This window comes from Acanthopagrus latus, chromosome 24 (assembly GCF_904848185.1).
Source record: "Acanthopagrus latus isolate v.2019 chromosome 24, fAcaLat1.1, whole genome shotgun sequence".
Lineage (NCBI taxonomy): Eukaryota > Metazoa > Chordata > Actinopteri > Spariformes > Sparidae > Acanthopagrus > Acanthopagrus latus.
The window spans coordinates 6,858,283-6,880,103 of NC_051062.1; the positions used below are offsets into that span (position 1 = coordinate 6,858,283).

The following is a 21,821-nucleotide window of genomic DNA, read 5'->3' on the forward strand; positions in this document are numbered from 1 at the left end:
TGCTTTGCCTCAGGGGCCATGCTTGAAATCCAGTCGGCTTTGAGTAAGAGATGCACTCCAGCCTGTCACCGTGTTCACTGTGACCAGAAACACCTCGGGTACTGTTACTATAGCAACTGTTAACGCAAGCTAGTTTACATGTGTTAATGTGCTTTAACCGTAGTTGCCTGATGCAGTTTTTTTATGTGATAGTCATAGCAAGGCTGTAAGTTGTTTAAAAAAAAAAAAAAAATTAAGAAGAAGTTTAATTTAAAGAAGAATAGTTTCTGAAAGCTACTTGACATTTGCACTAGATGCTTTTAATATTTTTGTTTTATATTTGAATTATTTTTATTGTTGCTTTCTGTTTAGAGGCTGCTGTCTGGGTGCTAACTATTTATGAACGTTGAATCAATTAATGCAGGAGAATAGAGCTTAATGACTTACTCTGTGAAAGAGATGTGTAGAACAGGAGTGGGCATCAGAGCTCCGATTGTTTTTTTAAAATATATTTATGTTATTTATAATGCAGCTGTCTTCTGTCGGATTTTTTTGAAAATAAATGCTTGTTCGAAACCAGTTTGTATGACTTTATCTTCATTTCCACTCACAATCATGGTGTGTTTGGTGATGAAAAGTTGCATTCACAAAGGAGAAAGTTGAAAACTGTCAGTTCCTCGACTTGACTTTATTCACTGATGTCCAGAATTTCCAGACTCCCTCAGTCCTGTTTATTTGTTTTTTGCTGAGCGCTGCATTGTCTCTGATGGTGTGCCTGTGCGAGAGCCAGTGTGATGTGTCCTAAAAGGATTGTGGAGCCCCCCGGTGGACAATGCTGCCTGCTGCAGTTTGAGCTGCATGATGTCACTGAGCAGGGAGGCCTCTTGGGTCAGGCTCGCCATCATCTGGTCCTCTGTGGCTCTCACGGCTGCACGCACCACTGCTAGGACCCCCTACACAGAGTGGCAAACACAGTGCTGGTCAGTTCATTAAAGATGTTCCCAAATGCTCTCACAGGTTTTCAGTCTTGCAGTGAGTCTCACCTCTTCATCCAGCTCATCCTCAGGGAAATCCATCTCCCTTAGTGTGACCCTCGAGCCATCACGTAGCACTCTCAGCTTCTCCTCCTTCTCGAGCAACACTGAGGTGAGCTCAGCAAGGCGACGCCGACGCTCCCACTCCTGCACATCTGTGCCCTGCAGCAAAAACACAATTTACTGATCAGCAGCGAGGTTCATTGCAGCGTCAATCGATATGCAAGCCCCGATTGCCGATGCATTAAATGTCAGGTCAGCCATAATGAAACCCTCGGCTCCATGGCGGCTACTAGCTCCGTCAGTGTCCCTCAGTCATCCAATGTTACCATACACTGAGTATACATGAAATGATCTTCCATGGTATATATTTACAAAGTCAACAAACATTTCCAAGGGCCTGAAATAAAAGCTCAAAAGGAAAGTCAAGAGATCACCAAAGTTAGCAGGGCTCCGTTACCTGTGCTAGAGGACATGGCGTGGGCGGCAAATGCACCTCCAAGTGTAGCCGAGCGATGGACAAGTTCGCGGCACCACCCACCGCCGCCTGAAAAAGCCTCCTCCGGGTGACGCAGGTGTCTGTGAGCCACTTGGTGAACTCGTGCCGATGGACAGAGGCGAGGTCTGGCAAACTCTCAGGCAGCACTTTTCTCAGCAAGGACAACAGTTTGGCTACGTCGAGGCCTGATGGAGAGAAGACAGTAATGGTCCAGAAGCCCGATGTTAAAGAAACCAAACCCCTGCAAAATATAATCAAATTTAAGCTCTGTGGCTTTGAGAAGACCTAAGACCTAAATGCAATGGACCTGCGTTGATAATACAGCCTGAAGAATGTTTTACTAAGACTCACAGGGAATGACTCACTCAACTTTCAACTTGACCTACATCATAACTAATGCGTTGCCTTGCATTTTCTTTTAAAAAAGATAATCACACACTGAGTCACTGGGTACAGGGAGTGACCTGTTTAACATCACTGGTAAATAAAGCTTTTTTTCAGTCTCAGGAAACATAGTACTCTCTCTGTTGGCCGTTTTAAAGGTGTGTGATCATGACCTCCAGGTGAAGCACTGCGTCACCTGCAAGGCCTCTGCATGCACAGTACACTGTTTGCTCTGACCATCCAGCTGTGGGAAGATGCCCTTGGCCATCGCAGCAGCCCGGATCACGTCGGGCCAGGGGAAGCCACGGGCCGCGGCGAACATGGCGACGTCATAAACGAACTCCTGATGGAAGTGCCGTCGCTCGTCGCAGAACTCGGGCCATGAGAAGTGACTGCTGAGCCTCTGCACACCAGCCTCTCTCTGTCAGACAGTCACACACACACACACACACACACACACAACCAGGTCTGTGATGAGTTCTGCATTCAAAGGTTTTGATGCTGTGACATGTTTGTTTTGTGTTGAGGAGATATCTACTGAAGCTGGCATGCTAAACAGCTAGCAAATTTGGTAACTGTTCCAACATTCCTGTGCTAGCTGAGTAAATACATACACTTTGGTGCCCTGATCCCCCAGTCTTGACCACTAGATGCACGGCTAATCGAGCTAACTAGCTAATCACTCATATGTACAGTACACACATTGTTGTTGCTGATACAAATGCATCACTATAGCGACTATTTAGGTTTGTTGTACATCATATTTGGTATTATTTTTGTTCTTTTATGCTTCATTTTACATTTAGTACTGTTGCTTATTGAGATTACTCATATTTACTATGCATCTCTTCTTACTAGCTTACTTTCTTTAGTTGGTGTGACAGTAAAGTGGATTTTAACTCATAGAGTTGTGTAGTTTACAACAATGCATCAGATTCTATTCATTACCACATTATAAGTAATTTGTTATCTGCAAAGTATTTAACTATGGCTGTACAAGATTTTATTTTGAAAAGTTGCAGAGGAAAACAAACAGTATTCATCCCAGTAAAGCAGCTGGACCACATTATGAAATAACCGGAAGTTAGGGGTCAACATCTCTCCGGTCGGTTAATTTATGTTTAGGTCGATAAAGTTCGTGATCCTGGCATCATTTGTACGCACCATACTGACAAACCCTCCTGTCTTTATTGATAAGCGTCATATTCCAGGTGTAAACTGGGCGGCCGCCTACCTGCAGTCTCGCTATCAGCGCTATTTCCCTCTGTGTAAGGGAATCCATCCTTGATAGACCACTCGAGCACACTTGGTTGCCATGGGAGACGGACGCAAGCCCGCACGGCGCTGTGAGCGTGATTGCGTCGCATGCACGTACGACGTGTGGCACCTGTTGGAATGTCCGGACACAGATTTCAGCTTCTACGTCCAAAGAGGCTTCATTTTGAGGGTTCTTTCATATCGCCTGACGTAAAAGGACATGAATAAATCACATCATATTTATTAATTAGTTATGCAGAAGATATTTTAAAATAACCACTTAGTAATTAGCATGCTGAGTTTGGTTGACACATGTTGTTTCCGGCTGTGAGAAGTAGAGAAATACACAGGTTTTAGCTTCCAGACACTGTTAGCATTAGTGAGTTAGTTTATTAGAGAACACCGAGCTGTGACTGATCTGTCATGTACGTAACGAGGCTTATCAGTGCTGGAACACAGATGGCTCAAGCGCGTCTAATCCTCTTTAACATGAATCCCACTCCTTTTCTTCTCCTCTCTTGCTCCTCCTCCTCTTCTTCTTCTCTCTCTTTGTCTGCCTCTCCTCCTCTTCCTCCTCCTCCTTTGGTTGCTCAAGACATAATTCGGAGGTAAGAGGGGCTTCTAATGTAAAGATAACGGCTTGGGAGTGTGTCAAGGTAGCTTTATCAGCAATACATTTCCGGTCATGGACTTTAAAAAATAAAAGGTCGATTATCTGATTTACCAGACGTCTGCAAAAAAACAAAACAAAACAAAACAACAAAACAAAACAACAAAAAAAAACACGTTTTTAGCTCTTTTTTTTGAATATTATTGTGCATTATGACACAAGATGTGACTCTAGAATTAATTCATCAAAACATACTAGACAGAAATGTGTTGGATATTTAGAAAATAAATGGGTTCATGCGCTTTTATAACAACATACATCAAATGTGGGTTTCAGCTTTCTTATCAATAAGATTAATGTTTCTAAAAGTGACTATAAAAGTACCCCTCCTCTTCTTAATATTCGATAGTACTATAAAATACCCAGTAATCTACCCACTTTAGGATCAGTGATCTTGATTTGTTGGATTAAAAGATCGTATTTGTTATATCTAAAAAAAAAAAAAAAAAAAAAATTAAAAATGCATGAGAATGCTCCATCTGATCCATTCATCCAACCAGGCTTTATTATAGAACAGATTCAGACTTCAATATTAATATGTCTCTCTGCCAGTTAACAAAAACCTTATAGAAGATTACAAAAACCTTTAAAGATTGACCATGTTCCATTATTAGAGTTGTCTTGAAATATTATTTTGGATGTCTTGAAGCATCTGACATCAAATGTACTTGAATATCAATGATACAAGTAAAACCAAATTATACATATAATTCCTTGTATGTGTATACTGTACACAATGGGCGACTACCAGATTCAGTATTCAACAATTCTCTGAATATGGGAGTCAGTGTTTTAGTTTGTTTGTTTTATCTGATTGCCAAAAAGTAAATACCTTAAAAAATATGCCACACTTATAAAGCATACCATCTGCAAAGAAACTAGTAATGAATTAAATAAATGTAGATGCCTTAAGTGTACAATAACTGCCTGGAGTGGCAGCAAATACTATATTCACAGATTATTGCACTCATAGATAGTTGATATTGTAAATTATTTTCAAGTCTCCTGTTCCTTAAAATATAACAACCTAGAATCTCAAATCAGAATTATCATTTTTTATTGCTATTATTTATTTTTAATTATCAGGATTTAGAGTTCTGTTTTAACAGTTGCTCTCTGACTAGTCTTTTTTTTTTTCTTTTTTTTTACCTAATTGCAGGTTGTAAATGTGAGACAGATGTATCCAAACACACGGATGTTGCACATTAATTTGGAAGTCTGTATCGGTGCACTTCCGGTGTTGACGCCGCTGCCTTGACGCGTGTTTGAACATGCGCTTCATATCTGAGCTCTCCGGGGGGAACGACGCGCTGCTGTGGCCGATGCGTCTGACGGAGCGGGGCACCACACGTCGGTCCAGGCTCACTGCTGCTGCTGGTCGGACTTTAACGTCTCACCACGTGAATCCTCTTCGTTTGTTTCCTTCTGGATCAATAATCGGCCATTGATCTCGCGTCGGTTGCTGTTGGTATGCGTCCACATCGGTAAGAACTCATCTCGGTCCTCTGCCTCAAACTCCTGCAGCTTGAAACTCCCAAAACATGGTTATAAATAGTTATGACTCATAATTATTTGCATATGTATTAATCTACAAATGTATTCAGTAGATATGTTTGTGTGTGTGTGTGTGTGTGTGTGTGTGTGTGTGTGTGTGTGTGTGTGATCCAGTTGTGAGGATCAGGTGAGTCAGACACACACACACCTGTTAATGGGATGAGAGACAGAGAAGTATAATCTCTCCTTTGCTTTCTTCTACTTTTGTCCTGCAGACTGAAGCGCTCGGGCTTCAGCACTGACAGAACTTCATTTAGTTTTTGGTCGATTTAAGAGGAAGGAAAAAGTGAGGCGCATCAGTCAGTGTCGAAGAGAAATCTGGAGTTTTATTGGGTTTTTTTTGTTTTTGTTTTGTTTTTTGAGTCAGTGCAGGATGAAGTTGCGCGGCATCAAGCAGACACAATGCAGAACTGACGGTTCCCTTGATTTATCCATAAGGAATACCCCCCATTAGAACCGAACATGTTCCTGCAGCTGCCTGGTGCTTCACCTGTCAGCACAGGAACTACTCATCCCTGACTTCCTGTCTACCCAGAATTCTCCGAGGCCCACCTACTCCCCCCATCTCTGACTCTCATCAAAGCTGTGAAGCAGATGCAGATTGATGGAATAAGGGGTTACATAAAACTGAATGATGTAATATTTTACTCAAGGACGTTGTAAATGCTTCCAGTGGATTGTTTTGTTAAGAGTGCTGCCGTTGCTCTCGTGTTCTCCCTGAACAACAGGAGACTTTCCTCTCAATAACAGACCATTTGAAGGACTGTCACAACAAGGTAACGTCAGTTAAGGTTTCAGTTAAAAGGCGCGGAGACCAAAACAGGAGCTAAAAGAAGAGCAACTATTGGACTTAAAGCCACCAGATATCCAGGAACATCACTCGAGATGAATGCTAATATTGCTACATTGTAATATGTTATATTGGTCCAGTCTGTCAGCTGAATGGCGAATTGGGCTAACTTATGTTAGATATCGACCGAAGTTAGCATGTCAACCAGCTAGCCTGTCCTGGCGCTCCATGCTCACAGTCCGGACTGCTAGCTTCAAGGCTAAGTGAGCTACTGGCAGCTACAGCTAGCAGCATTTGAGCGGTTACTCTGGTGACATGCTGCCTGCAGGCACCGGCAGATTCTCCCATGTAGCACCTGTAAGTAATCAACTTCAGTATCTCTCTCTCATGTCACTTAATTCTCCTACTGCAGCCACTTTCTCAGGCAGATATTGGACTTTTGGTTCTTGCTGATTTATTTGAAGGCCCGACACTCTTTCACCTGTTTGCTGACGACAGCTCGTCAAGACTTTCATCTCCCCCTCCCTCCTCTTTCTCTCTTTTGTGCACCTGTTGGGGTGAGCACCAGTGCAGGCTACCTGACACAACACCTCCGCAGCTATAATTCCACTGTTGTGCCCACAAATAGCTTTTTTGTCATGGAAACATTTGAAGAACAGTGAAAACAAGATGTGTAAAAAAAACAAAACAACTGTAACTACACACAGCATAGCATCATATTGATGGCACTGCGATGACGAAGCGGCCGTCATCGATTTTGCTCCTCTAATGACCAGTTTGCTCGTGACGCAGTTCAGCAGGAGCAGTTGGTGTTTGCAGTGATTTCCAAACAGAAGGTGCCCTGCTGTCAGACAGATTGCCTGTAATTACAATCCTCCCCAGGTGGAGCCATGCATGTGTGCGCCAGAGAACAAGACAGAGAGACGGACACACACACACACACACACACACACACACACTGTACAAACACACCACCAGAGGCCAGGCCCATGTGTGAAGATTTAATGAAGATCAAAAAATTCACAGTCTTTTCATTGGAGAATTGTCCACTTGCTTCTCCATTTATACAACTCAAAGCAAGACGGCTCAAAGCAAGTCTGCCAAAGTCTCCTTCAGACGTTCATCTATAGTTGAATTGGAATTACAATTCTTCTCCTGCCTCGCCACCATCTTGACTTCACCATAACAACCCCCCTCCTCCTTCTTCAACACACACACACACACACACACACACACACACACACACACACACACACAGACAGGTCCTTAAGCAGGCTTTTGGTTCTATCCTTAGCCCTACCCCTCCTGCCTGTCCTCTCCTTCCCTCCCTCTCCGGTGAGCCCGATTACAGACTGCCATTTTACCCTGCGAGCCCTTAGAGCCAGGGTCTCCGCTGTACATCTTAGTGTATGACTCAACCGTGCTGACTCTTGATCTGACTGGAACGGATCCCCTCCAACTTTATTCCTTTTTATTTTTCTTACATCTCTTTGGACCATGTTTCCTAAATACGTGAGTAGTGCACCTGATAGATAGATAGACTGGTGTAATAATGGAGTCTGCTTGTTAACTTTGGTCAAATTAGTGTCAGAAACTGTTCTTAAGTTCTCATGTGAGGATTTAAAAAGTCTTAGGTCTTGTTTATATGTGGCGGACCCTGCCACCTTTCTAGCTTCAAACAGTGTTCAACAGCTTGTTGAATCAGTTATGGAGAAAATAAAGCTTTCCGTGTTATTACCTCATTAGTATAGCAAATATGCAAAGTCTGAGTTTGAATTTCTTCTCCAAAACTACACAGTGTCCCTTTAAATCTTAATATCGACAAAAGGAGTGTAAATGAGGCTGATAATACTGTGGTTAATGAGCGTGTCCCTGAATATAAATGTCTGCTTTCATTGAGGCCTTGGCAGGGAAAAAGAAGTGAAAATCGAGTTCTTAATCTTCTAAGTGTGCAGGCCGACTTTCGTAATATCCTCCGTCATCACACTGTTTTGTAATAATGTGACGTTAAATAGCTTAACCTGTCCTCACCACGCACTTCAAATGTATCATTTGAAAGGATTACCTCAATCAAAGCTAGAGAGTGTAAGCTTCAGGGACTGTTTCTTTGTGCACTGTCACCTTGGAAAACGGCAATTCGCTGCCAAGGCTCATTTAAACAAAATCACGCCTCTTAACAATCGTTTGAATTGTTGCGTTCCCCTGAAAGGAAAAAGTCAGACGTGCAAAGGATGAATATTTATTGGGTGTGAGGTGGTTAAAAAAGACAGAGCCACAGAGGGATTAAGAAGCAGAGCATCACGTTGGGGGCAGTGATCTGTCCTGCAGTCTAGCCTCATGCGACTTAAAAGCCTGCTAAGCCCGCTGATAACATTCACCTTTTTTCTGCATGGGCTACTGAAAGTCATCCCAGTAAACCAGCCTCGATCTTCATCTTCATCTCATGCACCCGTTCAGGAGTGTTGATATTGCTTCTCATATCAGGGAATTACGCAAGCTGTTCAGAAGCAGGACAGAAACTTTTCTTGTCCTCTCCAAATAGGATTTCTAGATGTGTGTTAGGCTGCTCCACTAAATATAGCAGACTGTGGGAAGCTCAGCCTTTAACATGCACAGTATGGAGACGTACATGTTGCTGTATTTAATTTTTTATTTTTTTTTACATTATATGGCTGTTTGCTGATAAGAAACTGGTGTCAGTCCATTGATTTTTTTTTTTTCTCCCAGCATTGAATAAATTGAGCAGAGGTCGTTCTGTCAGGTTTAAGGCTTTTCAGTGCAGGACAAAAAGCAGGACAGCGGCACTTTCAGGTTTGTCATATACCAGGTCATTTATTTTGAACTTTACGTGATTGATTTTGTAAGAAATGCTTTCCCCTGCTGTAGCCCAACGACACACGTAACACCCTTATGCGTCAGGAAGTCCCGTTAATGTATGTCCTGTCCTGAATCCCCAGTCAAACACCCTGATTAGCGGCTATGACGTTGCGAGTGTGATTAGAAAGCTCGAACGGAAAAACGAAAGGTTGGCGAGGCATTCGGTGGATAAACCACTAAAGTGTGGTCTAAATGTGAAGATATTTGCAAATGTTTTAGTGACAACTTGTTTGAATATTTCGATTGTGTTGGACATGTGTGTGCCTCCCACAGGTGTGTGTGAGATCGCAGCATGGAGTCAGTCCGGGCAGAGATGTGGGACCCCCGCCCCCCATCTAAACATGCCTCGCCCCTCTCCCAGCCAGCGCCCTCCTACTCGCGCCTCGCCACAGTGACCACAGCCACCCCGGCCAAGCGGATCACCTTCTATAAAAGCGGCGACAGCCAGTTCGGGGGCATCAGGATGGCGGTCCACAAGCGCAGCTTCAAATGCTTCGACGCCCTGCTGGACGACCTTTCCCAAAAGGTTAGTGTGACAGGTCTCACAGCTCTGACGTGGAGGTGTCTTTTGATGCTGACTGTGTCGATGCAGCTGTTCTGCACTTCAACCATTTTCAAGAGAATTTGCTGTTTGCTTCCTCTGTTTTTTACCCGCTGAGAGACATTCATCCTTTCTTTTTTTAAGGAAAATTATACCACATTAAAATATAGTCTGGGAAGTTTGAAGCTAACAGGCTAACATCACTGTTAGTTTCTCCAACAGGCTTTCCAGGCTACAAAATTTTAGTGTTCATATTGTTCTCAATCTGATTTATTGTGGGGTTCAGATGTAACAACAGTACTGCTTTTCCATTTTTGGGAAGCTTTTTGAATTCAGCAAAACGCAGTTAGGAAACATGGCTCTGTAATAAAAGTAGAATTTCAGACTCTGCAAAGAGGCCCAAGCTCAGATATCATATGCATATGCTTATGTGTCCATGTACAGGTGCCCCTGCCATTTGGCGTGCGCACCGTGACCACTCCCCGTGGCACCCACGCCATCAAACACCTGGAGCAGCTCCAGGATGGCGGCTGCTACCTCTGCTCTGACCGGCGGCAGGCTAAGCCAGTCAACATGGAGATAGCCGGCAAACGGCAGAACATGTGGTACCATCACAGCCACAAGCCCCATCGGCCTGAAACCCTGTCTGCAACACCGCCCGGCCACACGCCTTACAGGCAGCGACGGATCCTGCTGGTAAAGAACAGCGAGCCGGGGATGAGGAGGAGCGTGGTGCTCAGCAGGAGGTCAGCCAGGAGCCTGAGGGCCTTTCTTGATGAGGTGTCCGAGGTGATGCAGTTTCATGTCCGCAAACTCTACACTGCAGAGGGACGCAGGGTAGGAAGTCTCCTGTTTTTGAACCCATGGAGGCTTATGTGTTACAGATGATGCCCTGTGTGGTGGAGGTGTCTGACACTGTGATTTGTTTCTAGATTGACAGCGTGCAAAGCCTGATGACTTGTCCCGGCGTGTTGGTGTGTGTCGGCCGGGAGGCCTTCAGTCCAATGCTGATACAGTTTATCAGGAAGAGCTCAGAGGAGAAACTGCCTTGTCTGGGCACCAAGTCACCTAGTCTTGGCCCCAGGACGCCTGGAAACGGGGCTCGATCCCCTGCTACTCAAGGTGGAAGATCCCCACCTCATGGAGCTCAGTCCAGAGCCAGTCAGTACAGTGAAGGGCATGAAAGCAAGAAAAACGGTACGTTTTTTAATCTTTAACAAATGCACATGTATTTTGATAAACACCATTAGGGGAGTATGTACCCAAAACATGAGTTAAAGGAGTCAGAAAAAAAGTGCAACTCAGTTTATATTGATGTTTGCTTTTCTTCTCTTAATTCAGTTAACTTTGGTTTGGAAACCAAAAAGAGCATCATCCACCCTCGCTCGGACTCCTCAACCCGCTCCGCCCGGTTCTCCTTGTCCTCAGAGAAGTCCTACAGCAACGGCGTCAGCGCCTATTCCCAGGCCAGACCGGATGTTTCCAACGAAGACATTGAAAAGCGGGTCTTGGTCAACAAAGACGGCAGCCTCTCAGTGGAGATGAGGGTGCGTTTCCGCCTCCAGAATGACGAGACCCTCCAGTGGTCCACGCAAATTAAGAGATCCCCATCTCTGACCAATGAATGCTGTCCATTGGGCCAGGCCCCGCCCCATTACCTGCAGCAGGCTCAGTCAGAGAGCTGCTCCGACCCTGATTCCACATCCTTCGACCCAGAGGGCGTGGAGGCCCTGCAGCAGGTTTCGGATGGGAGCCACTGCCCCTGCTGCCACCAGAGACAGGAACAGCAGTACGACTTGTGGGAAAACCCAGCACACAGCCACCAACGCCATCCTGTCCCTCCCCAGCATACATCCAGGCAAACCCACACTGTGCTGAGGCAGACGCACTCCTCGAGCTCCTCCTCGTCAGGTAACTCCAGGAGGGTGGTGCGGTGTCGAGCGCGACTCTCCAGTTGCGGAGGAGGCTCGGGTTCAGAGCAGAGCCAACTGGTCCAAGAGGAGATGTGTGTCACTGAGCAGGTTGAGCGTAGAGTTAAGGTGGAGCAGGACGGAGACACCCGTGTGGAGGTGTGCAGAGTAAGCCGGTGCTGCAGCCGCAGTGAGGTAGTTTCCCGCAAGTCAGTCGAGGATGAGCTGATGGTGGACGAAGGGGGCGAACGTCCACTGTCTGCAGTCAGCAGCTCCTCTCGTGTCCTGCAGTCACTGAAAGAGGACCAGGACGATGACTTGCCACCAAGCGCCTCACAATGCAGTCATCGCAATGAACCGTCCCCATCCCAAACATCTGAGATTCACCAGGATGACAAACCAGCAAGTAACATGTCTGCAGGTTCTGGGTGCTCTACAGAACACGCCAAGCAAAAGGGCAGGGAAGAGACAGGAAGCAGGGCAGTGTCGGCAGCCTCTTCCTGTCACTGCGGAGCGGCCACCCCACACTCAGCAGCCGGAGCAGAGGAGGTGGACGGAGCTGCCAGCTCCAGAATGAGCAGAGCCTCCTGCCGGTCCAGCAAAGCCAAGATCCCAGCCTCAGAGGAAGAGGGAGCTGCAGATGATGAGGATGAAGAGATAAGGAGGGTTGTGAGTGGCCTGTCTGGTTGCACAGGACTGTCAGGAGGCTCCAGTGCATCCAGTGTGTGTCATAACTGTGGAGGCTGCAAACGTGGGGTCAGCTCTGTTTCCAGTAGTAGAGCATCACAGAGGTCCCAACATCCCCCCCGAGCCTCTCCAAAGCCTGACACCCCTCTCTTCACCCAAGAGAACGCCAGTAATGGCAGCGATGACGACGGCTCGGATGGGTCAGCCGAGTCAACACAATCCAACAAGACCAACCTCACTGCCCATGGCCGCATTTCTGCGATGTCAAACGTCCAGGAGGGCAGAGCATCGAGCTCTATGTCTGGGGCATCAGATCTTGAGGCGGTGGGAAAAGAAGAAGAGAGGGCTCCTAGCGCGGCCTCAGCCGTAAGTCACAAGTCCAGTAGATCACACAAGTCTGGCTGTAGTGGAATCGAGCAAAAAGAGGAGGAGAGAAGCCCCAGTGCCACGTCGGCCAAGTCTCACAAATCCACCTGCGGCTGCACAGGTGAGGCGAGAGAGGAAGCAGAGGGAGATGATGCTGTGGAGAGAGCACTGAGCTCTTTGTCAGCCAAATCTGGTGCTTCTTCCAAGACCAATGCCTCAGTCAAGTTAGGTATTAAGGTCGCCACACCAACTGACGACACAGCTGTGGAAGAGGATGAGACGGACAAAAGAGCTCCCAGCGCGCTCTCTGTTAAGTCCTGCAAGTCAAAAAGGCCTGATAGTGCCATGTCGGCTAAATCCGCTAAGTCAGCTAAATCAAATGTGTCAGCAAAGTCCGGCACATCTCAGACGTCCACCTGCAGTCATTGTGTAAAAGCAGTTTCTCCAGATGCTAATGCAGCTGATGAGGCTGTCGCGGAGACAACAGGACAGGAAGAGGCAGTGGAGGTGGAGGAGAGAGCAGCGAGTGCCCTGTCAGCCAAGTCCCATCTGTCTGCCAAGTCCAATAAATCCAGTAAGTCCAGCAAAGCTTCAGAGAGGTCACCCTCTCCCCGACCAGAACCCGGAGGAGATCTAGAGAAAAGGGCAACAAGTCAAATGTCTAGCAGGTCAGTTAAATCTAACGCGTCCGCTAAGTCTTCAAAGTCATGCAATGAGACTGCAGCCTCACCAAGCTTAAAGGTAGCTGAGGAGAAAGAGAGTGAGGGAAATGAAGAGAGGGCCGCCAGTGCAGCGTCTTCTAAATCTCATAAATCTGACTGTAATGAGAACGCAGGAGCAAGTTCTGAAACAGGGGACAATAGAGACGACGGGGACGAAAATTTCTCTCCAGCCCAAGAACCAACAGCGACAGCGGTGGAGGACAGAACCCCCAGTGCCATGTCGGGGAAATCGCACATGTCTGCCAGGTCCTCCAAGTCCCACAAGTCAAACCGAACCACAGCGTCTCCAAGTCCAAATGAAGCCGATGGTCCCTCTGTTGAGACAAATGAGGGAGAGCAGGAAAATGTAGAGCGAGGTGCGAGTGCCTTGTCTGTAAAGTCAAAATCTTCCCACAGGTCAAATGCCAGCAAGAAATCTGGGTCATCAAATCCAAATATTGTCACCATTAACATAACAGAAGGAGCTGACAAGGAAGGAAATGATGCAACGGAGAGAGCGCCGAGCGCCGCGTCGGTTAAATCAGGCAAATCTCGTGTTTCGTCTGCCTCATCACGCAGGTCCAATTGTAACGGAGCAGCTGATGCAGACGAGGAGGTTGCGGAAGAAAGTGCACCAAGCACAAAATCTTCTAAACACTCTCATGGTCAAACTCTCTCACCCAGGAGGTCCCCACAGACCCAGTCACCCAAAGCTCCAGCTACACCCCCCAGCAGTCCTCAATCAACTGGCCAACAGTTGTTGCCTGGTCCTGCTGTTGGAGAGACGAGAGGACCCAGTGCCTTGTCAGTTCACTCCATCAAGTCATCCAAGTCTGGCAAATCCAAGTGTAGCTGTGGAGCCACTTCAGCAAAGAAAGAAAAGGAAGAAGAGGAGAAAAGGGAAGATAACGAGGAACCTTCTGAGCGGGCTGCCAGCATCCTCTCATCCTCAACCAAAAGACAGAGGAGAGAATCGGGAGGCACCGAGCAACCACTCAGTCGAAACTCCTCAGGGTCAGTCTCCCTCGGGCTGCCGGAAGACCACGAAACAGCTGACTCAGACAGCGGCAAGTCCAGTGCTTCTTTTCACGTGAACACTGAGATGAAGTCCCAAGTAAAGACTCCCGATGTCCCCAATAGGAACTTGGAGGGAGGGGGCTCTGCCATGTCTAAAAAGTCCAACAATAATGGCAGTAAGTCTCACAATCTTCCGGCAGTCGATATCCCGACTATTGAAACACCAGGAGAAGAAGGTGGGGAGCAAAAAACAGCCAGAGCAGCCAGTGCAGTTTCATCAAAAAGCAACAGGTCTCACAAGTCTTGTCGCAACTGTGGCGTCAAAGCAGCGGCTCAAACGCTTGACGTTAATCCTAAAGAGCAACATGCCAGCAGCAGCAGCACCAAAGCAGGAGCTGACCTCGAAACAGGAAGTGTGAAGTCCGATTCAACAACAAAAGCTAGCCACAAGACCTCATCGGCAGGCGCTGAAGTTCGCAGCAAATCAAGAGCTAGCATTAAAAATGCTAATGCAGCCAAAACGACTGCTGGAGATTCGGGAAATAATGACTCTGAAAAGCAGGCGGTCAGCAGACCAGCTAGCGAGGCCAGAGAGAAAGACGACGGTGCCCCCTGTCTGCGAGCCAGCTCCAGACCATGCAGCAAAGTGGAGACATGCAGCGACAGCATCCTGTCTCACTCTCTGTCTGCTGCCGACCTGCTGAAGGAAGTCTTAGCTGCGGCGCGTCCACACAGCCGACATTCCAACGCCAGCAAAAAAAGCGACAAGCCCAGGAGCGAGAAAAGTCGCAGAAGCAGGCACCAGCTGGATCAGGAGGAGCCAAGACTGACGCCTGCCTGTCTGCCCAACGCTTCGCCCAACGAGGTCGTCAGCGACTGGCTGCGGAGCATTCCCGCCGACAGCAGCATGCTAGAACCGAGCGATGAGCTGCACGTGGAAGAGGGGGAGACGGCGGTGGAGGAGAAATCTGGAGAAGAGGCAGCAAAGGAGGAGGAGAGTCCCGGAGATGAGAAAGTGGAGGATGAGGTGGAGAAAGTTGAGGCTGAGGAGGAGAAAGAAGCTGAGGAGGAGAAAGAAGCTGAGGAAGCAGAAGAGGAGAAGAGTTCAGATCCAGCTCCAGGTGATGCCGAGGAGACGGGTCCTCGCCCCCTGTTGAGGGATGAGACTCTGCCCAGGAACTGGCACTCTTCAGCTGCCGTGATGAAAGTCCTGCTGAGCTCTTCTACAGGTCGATGTCAGAGCATGCCGGAGGTGAGTTAACGCAGATCACATCATGTACATAACAAAATCTATCAAATGCTATCAAGGGTCAGGCTATATATAATATAACAAAAAAAATATAACAATTTTATCAATCCGAGCTATTAATACCATCTAAAATTGTTTCTGCTTTTTTCCTTCCTGGTGATCATCTTTACAAACATTTAGATTTACCTCCATTATCACTTACGCTCCGAGCCAAAAGGTAGACAGTTTGTGTTTGTGATACAATCTGTTGCTGTCTCTGCTGTCGTCTGTAGGTGTCTCCAGTTTACGGTCGTAGACTAAGCACATCAGCCAGGGGCTTCTTGGACTGTCTGGCCCAGCTCCAGCTCATCGACCCCGGCTGCAACCAGGAGAAGGACCGCAGCCAGCGCTACGATGAAATAATGACCATCCTTCAGTCCCTCTGGCTCACTGAGCCCAGGGACTTTGATGCCAAGGAGGCAAAGGAGGTCGGAAAAGATCAGGTGACTCCGCCGAGGTCGTCATCCGGGGTGGACATGAGCAGTGGCTCTGGCGGATCAGGGAAGGAGAATGGGAATCAAGGTGGAGATGAAACGGAGCAAAACAAAGCAAATGAGGCAGGATCGTTACAGGAGGAGGCTGGAGAGGAGGAGGAGAAAGCTGAGGCAGAACCACAGGAAGTCACGACAGACTTAGCCGAGGAACAGGTGCAGAGTGAAGAGCAAAGTACAGTTCTGGACAGCCCCAAAGCCACTGAGAACCCCTCGTCATCGGACAAGAGCTCCGCTAACGACAGCTCCAAATCCCCCACCGATAACGAACGAGAGACGCCAGAGGACTCCAGCTCAGGCACGCCGCCAACTGTCCTACGAGCGCCTTTGTCAAAAAAGCCCTCCCAAGACCCTGATCCGGTGTGGATCCTGCACCTCCTGAAGAAGCTGGAGAAACAGTTCATGAGCCACTACGTCGACGCCATGGCAGAGTTCAAGGTTCGCTGGGACCTAGACGACAGCCTCATCCTGAACACCATGATGTCTGAGCTGAGGGACGAGGTGAGCCGGCGCATCCAGAGCAGCATCGAGCGCGAGATGAGGAAGATTCAGAGTCGTGCCGGCAGACTGGGGAGGTCGCCCCAGCCGCCGAAGGGACGGAACCTGTCCGGGGACTCCACCACGACGGAGAAGAGGCGTCAAATGCTGAGGGTAAGTCCACCACAAATCCCAAATCTCCATGTGTGCTGCTGCTTGAAATGCAGATAGATCACGTTTGATTTATTTTTCAGGTCATGAAAAAACAGTCACTGAAAACGGCTGACTCTCTCAGCGACGGAGAGACGACGGGAGACTTCAGCGACCAGCGGAGCGAGGACGAGTACTGCCCCTGCGATGCCTGTGTCCGCAAGAAAATGGCCGCCCGGCCTCTCAAGACGAACCCGCTGGCGGCCGAAGCGCCAGTGATGATGGAGTTCGACCTCCTGAAGATCCTGCAGCTGAAAAAAAGCCCGGCGCCTGCAGTTGATCCACCAGCACCTGTGGAGGAGGAAGGTGACAGCTTGTTCGAGGACAAGGAGGTGAAGAGTTTAGAGGTGTTGCAGGAGGAAGAGGAGGAGGATGAAACCAAAGAGGATATCAGAGCTGCTATTGTTTTAGAAGAGACGATCCCAGAGGAGGATGAGGAGGACATGGAGGGGGAGAAAGAGGAGAGCAGCGCGGGCGACGAGGAGCAGAATGAGGGAGAATCAGGCGGTGAGGAGGCCGGGGAAGAGGAGACATCTGAACATGGAGAGGAGGAGGAGGAAGAGGAGGCACAGTGTCAATGCCAGTGTGCTGGAGCTGAGGAGGAAGAAGAGGATGCTGAGGAAACCAGTGACAACACGGGTGAGGATGAGGCGGCAGGTGATGAAGAGAGCGCAGAGGCTGAAGGGGAGACCGGAACTGGGGAAGAGGAAGAAGAGAGTGACAAGGAGACAGTGAGAGAAGTGACAGCAGGTGAAGGAGAGACGACTGAAAATGGTGAAGGTGAGGAGGAGGAGGAGGAAGCAGGGGGGGAAGAGTGTGAGGTGTCTGATTCTAAGCCTGAAGAAGAAGAAGAAACAACAACCGGCAAAGAAAGTGGAGAAGAAGAGCCGTCTGGGGATACGGAGGACGACGACTCTGCGAAAAATACCGCAAACGAAGGGTCCCCGCTGGCGGAGGAGTCCGCCGAGGGAAACGTCAGCGCTTCGGCAGAGGATGGGGACGAAGAGGACGACGGCACCGGAGAGGGGGAGTCGAATGAAGACACACAGGGAGGAGAGAGTGACCAGCAGGAGAGGGAGGCATCAGGAGAGGAAACAGCCTCACCTCAGGTAGGACCGATCCAATACAGCATGGTGAAGACTGAAATAGTCAATATCCATCCATCATGTAATGTAGTTACTAATTACAGTTGAAATGATGAAATAAATGTAATTATTTATTAGTTACTGAGAAAAAAATGTAATCAAATAATTAAATATCGACAATTTAACAACCATAAAAATGTGTATAACAAGGCACAGAGCAGAGAGGGTAGGGTCACATCAGGGAATGTTCCTCTATTCTAGTCATGAAATACCTATTTAAGCACCACCGGCTGTATTTTTAACCGTCTCTGAGTACATGAACATGACTACTGGGCTAAAGTGTTCCATACCTTAAAGAGGAATCTGACCTACTGAGGCCCTGACCACTAAGTCTAAGCCTGTGGGAAAAGATAATCCAGCTATCCAATTAGCCAGACTGAACAAATCTGTTGTGTTTGGGAGCAACGCGGCACTTCTGCTGTTATTGTCAGCCGCAAACTGTCAGACGGTCAAAAGCTCACGTACATCTTTGTAATTCAAGAATTCAGTTTTCACTGCAGCCTTCCAGGACTGATTAAGTGAACTCATTTTGATTCCGACCATTTGTTTTGCTCTTGCTGTGTAATTACTGACTCTTAACTGCCCCAGTAGCATCTAATTTAGCACTCCGAGATAATTTACTGTTGTCTTGTTTAACCCTCGGGGGGGCCAGGGGGTGACCGAGGGAGAGGAGGCCGACGGTGAGGACTCCGACACCGACTGCAAACGTCCAAGTGACACCAGCGCCGATGAATCAGGACATGGCGGCACTGAAAACGAGGAGGAGAAAGAGAGCGGAGTCGAGGAGGAGGAGGCCGCGGAGGACACTGTCGAGGAGAAGGAAGAGGTGAAGAAGAACAAAAAGGAGGATTGCGCTCTGCTCCATCAGTTCACCAGGACCTCCGTGGAGTCTCAGCCTGGCTCCTTGGAGGACATCGGCACAGAATCACCCCATCACCCCGTGGACTCCATAGAAGTGCCCAAAATGGCTGCTGACGACGTGTCCAGCGGCGGCGGTGCCGGCCAGAGGAGGAGCCGGTCGCCAGGTAGGGTCAAACGGCGCAAACCCAAGGAGTGCGACGTGGAGCTGGATGACATTTAACTCTCACAGACTCCATACTGTGCATTCAGAGACGTCAGAGGACTCTCACAAACCCCACATGGGTACAATTATGTAGGGTAAAAAAAACTGTCACCGAAAACACTTGAAGCACTTTATCGCTCCGAATCTGGTGTAGTTGGAGTTACGTGTAGAATACTGAAACTTGAAATCACCACCTTATCCTATTTAATTATATTTGCTATGGTTATATCTTTATTTTTTTAAGTTAATTGTGTGTATGAAGGGGTGCATATTTATCTTCTGTATATGTATAAGATGACACCCGTGGGTGTATCATGTGAACTCATGTTTGTGTTCAGTGGCCCACAGGTTTAATGATTTATTGAATCACATAGCCATTAATATATGAAGTACCTCAAAGATATGTTAGAACTTAGATCAGGTCAGTTATTATTATTTTGGTCTCATGCTGTATCCTCAGGGATTTGGACAGCCAGTTTGCTTTTTAAAAGGTCATCTCCTCACTAGTAGGCTACTTAGGCTCTCTACCTGCTTAAATCTGTAGTCTTTAAAGGAGACTTCTGTTTTAAATCTACTAACACTCTGTGATGTAACCTGATTACCTTAAAGGAATAGGTTGTTATGTCGTTATTCTCAGTTAGGTGAGAGGATTGATACTATTGTCATGTTAAAGGTTGCGATATGTAAGAATTAGCCACCTGTTGAATTCATACTCCAAATATAACTGTTAGCTCCGTTAGCTGTGCAGCTAGCTGGACTGCTAGGGGAGTCTTGGTGTTTACGCTGCTAGCACACTAACTTCATTTGATACCTTTTAGATGTTTTAAACTAACATATTATACCTTTTAAATATGAAGCTATAAGACAGGAGACTGTCTTAGCTTAGCTTAGCTTAACTTAGCTTAGCCTAACTCTGTCCAAAAGTCACAGAACCCCTTGTTTACTGTTTGTACATGTTGTGCAAAAAAAAAAACAAATGGTAAAAATCACTACTTGTGGTATAGGCTAGGCTACACGGAGTTATGTGCTGTGCTAGGCTATATTAGCCAAGCGTAGTTACTTCTTTTAATGTTAGCATGAGGTTGCCATGACACATTCATCAAGTTAAGTAGTGAACCTTAACAGTTGCTAGAGTTTTTAACCCCTGGACAGAGCTAGGCTAGCTGTTTCCTCTTTTCTCCATGCTTTATACCAGCTAAGCTAAGCTAAGATAATTAACTCATATTTAGCATAAACAACACCATACAGCGGAGGCATTCAGTTTAATTAATTAGGTTTAAAGGTGTTGGCAGAGGAATTTGTTAGCTTTGGACCTTTGTACAAAGCCAGGCTAGCTGTTTCCCTCTGTCTTTATGCTACGCTAAGCTAACCATCTCTTGGCTTTAGCTTCGTATTTAGTCTTGAGCGTAAACAATTTTCTTATGTAAGTCTTTGCCAGAAAGTTATGTAACTAAAAAAAAAAAAAACAAGGCATGCAGACTGTGAAACAAGACATTTGTGAAAGAATGGGCCGCTCTCAGGAGCTCAGTGAATTCCAGCGTGGAACTGTCATAGGATGCCACTTGTGCAACAAATCCAGTCGTGAAATTTCCTCGCTCCTAAATATTCCACAGTCAACTGTCAGCTCTATTATAACAAAATGGAAGCGTTTGGGAACAACAGCAACTCAGCCACGAAGTGGTAGGCCACGTAAAGTGACGGAGAGGGGTCAGCGGATGCTGAAGCGCATAGTGCAAAGAGGTCGCCGACTTTCTGCACAGTCAATTGCTAGAGAGCTACAAACTTCATGTGACCTTCAGATTAGCCCAAGTACAGTACGCAGAGAGCTTCATGGAATGGGTTTCCATGGCCGAGCAGCTGCAGCCAAGCCACACATCACCAAGTGCAATGCAAGGCGTCGGATGCAATGGTGTAAAGCACGCCGTCACTGGCCTCTAGAGCAGTGGAGACGCGTTCTCTGGAGTGATGAATCACGCTTTTCCATCTGGCAATCTGATGGACGAGTCTGGGTTTGGAGGTTGCCAGGAGAACGGTACATTTCAGATTGCATTGTGCCAACTGTGAAATTTGGTGGAGGAGGAATTATGGTATGGGGTTGTTTTTCAGGAGCTGGGCTTGGCCCCTTAGTTCCAGTGAAAGGAACATTGAATGCTTCAGGATACCAAAACATTTTGGACAATTCCATGCTCCCAACCTTGTGGGAACAGTTTGGAGCGGGCCCCTTCCTCTTCCAACATGACTGTGCACCAGTGCACAAAGCAAGGTCCATAAAGACGTGGATGACAGAGTCTGGTGTGGATGAACTTGACTGGCCTGCACAGAGTCCTGACCTGAACCCGATAGAACACCTTTGGGATGAATTAGAGCGGAGACTGAGAGCCAGGCCTTCTCGACCAACATCAGTGTGTGACCTCACCAATGCGCTTTTGGAAGAATGGTCAAAAATTCCTATAAACACTCTCCTCAACCTTTATTTAAAGTCACAAACCATATTTTAGTAGTTTTATTGTGTTATGTTTGAATATTAACGTTTAAAATGTGTTTTTTTTCCTCTAAACATGCTTATGTATAAACTCATTAACTTTACCTCGTTACATTTGTGTAGCCCATTTACTGCACATACTTTAACAGGATTCCAGTCGAAAAACTTGCACAAACACAATGTGACCACGTATTCCTGTGTCTCCGACACACAAAAGCAAACGCCAGGAGGCAAACATGAATTTCAGGTTGATGTAAACCTTTCTCTGCTGCTTCAGGTCGAGAGCTTTTCCTAGGCGCGTGTTAGAAGCTGTAGATTCAGGTGGGGTTTGCATAACCAGCCAAGTGGAACAACAGCGTGAAGCATGTTACTGATGCCTTACTGTATCCATGGTTATAT

The 21,821-nt window shown here is 47.1% G+C and overlaps 2 protein-coding genes across 2 annotated transcripts; one reads left to right on the forward strand and one right to left on the reverse strand.

The window, feature by feature from the left end:
• Positions 1-646: 646 nt before the first annotated feature.
• c24h8orf74 (chromosome 24 C8orf74 homolog) lies at positions 647-3,710 on the reverse strand. The gene is made up of 6 exons (XM_037091528.1): positions 3,588-3,710; positions 3,131-3,283; positions 2,134-2,317; positions 1,474-1,697; positions 1,023-1,175; positions 647-932 (listed from the first exon to the last, which is right to left on the reverse strand). Exons 2-6 carry the CDS (start codon positions 3,176-3,178, stop codon positions 711-713), a joined length of 831 nt encoding a protein of 276 aa, XP_036947423.1. The 5' UTR covers positions 3,179-3,283; positions 3,588-3,710; the 3' UTR covers positions 647-710.
• Positions 3,711-5,129: 1,419 nt separating this feature from the next.
• Positions 5,130-20,403, forward strand: rp1l1a (rp1 like 1a). The gene is made up of 8 exons (XM_037091461.1): positions 5,130-5,307; positions 9,318-9,570; positions 10,030-10,422; positions 10,518-10,782; positions 10,927-15,518; positions 15,788-16,696; positions 16,777-17,841; positions 18,530-20,403. Exons 2-8 carry the CDS (start codon positions 9,337-9,339, stop codon positions 18,956-18,958), a joined length of 7,887 nt encoding a protein of 2,628 aa, XP_036947356.1. The 5' UTR covers positions 5,130-5,307; positions 9,318-9,336; the 3' UTR covers positions 18,959-20,403.
• The last annotated feature ends 1,418 nt before the right edge of the window (positions 20,404-21,821 follow it).

Bases quoted from the DNA above. Each gene is read 5' to 3' on its own strand.
- rp1l1a (XM_037091461.1), top strand. From the start codon at position 9,337: ATGGAGTCAGTCCGGGCAGAGATGTGGGACCCCCGCCCCCCATCTAAA. The intron at 10,423-10,517 runs GTAGGAAGTCTC...ATTTGTTTCTAG, and splicing joins ACACTGCAGAGGGACGCAGG to ATTGACAGCGTGCAAAGCCT. The intron at 15,519-15,787 runs GTGAGTTAACGC...TGTCGTCTGTAG, and splicing joins GATGTCAGAGCATGCCGGAG to GTGTCTCCAGTTTACGGTCG.
- c24h8orf74 (XM_037091528.1), bottom strand. From the start codon at position 3,178: ATGGATTCCCTTACACAGAGGGAAATAGCGCTGATAGCGAGACTGCAG. The intron at 1,698-2,133 runs GTCAGAGCAAAC...TCTCTCCATCAG, and splicing joins CATCTTCCCACAGCTGGATG to GCCTCGACGTAGCCAAACTG. The intron at 933-1,022 runs GTGAGACTCACT...CACTCTGTGTAG, and splicing joins AGGATGAGCTGGATGAAGAG to GGGGTCCTAGCAGTGGTGCG.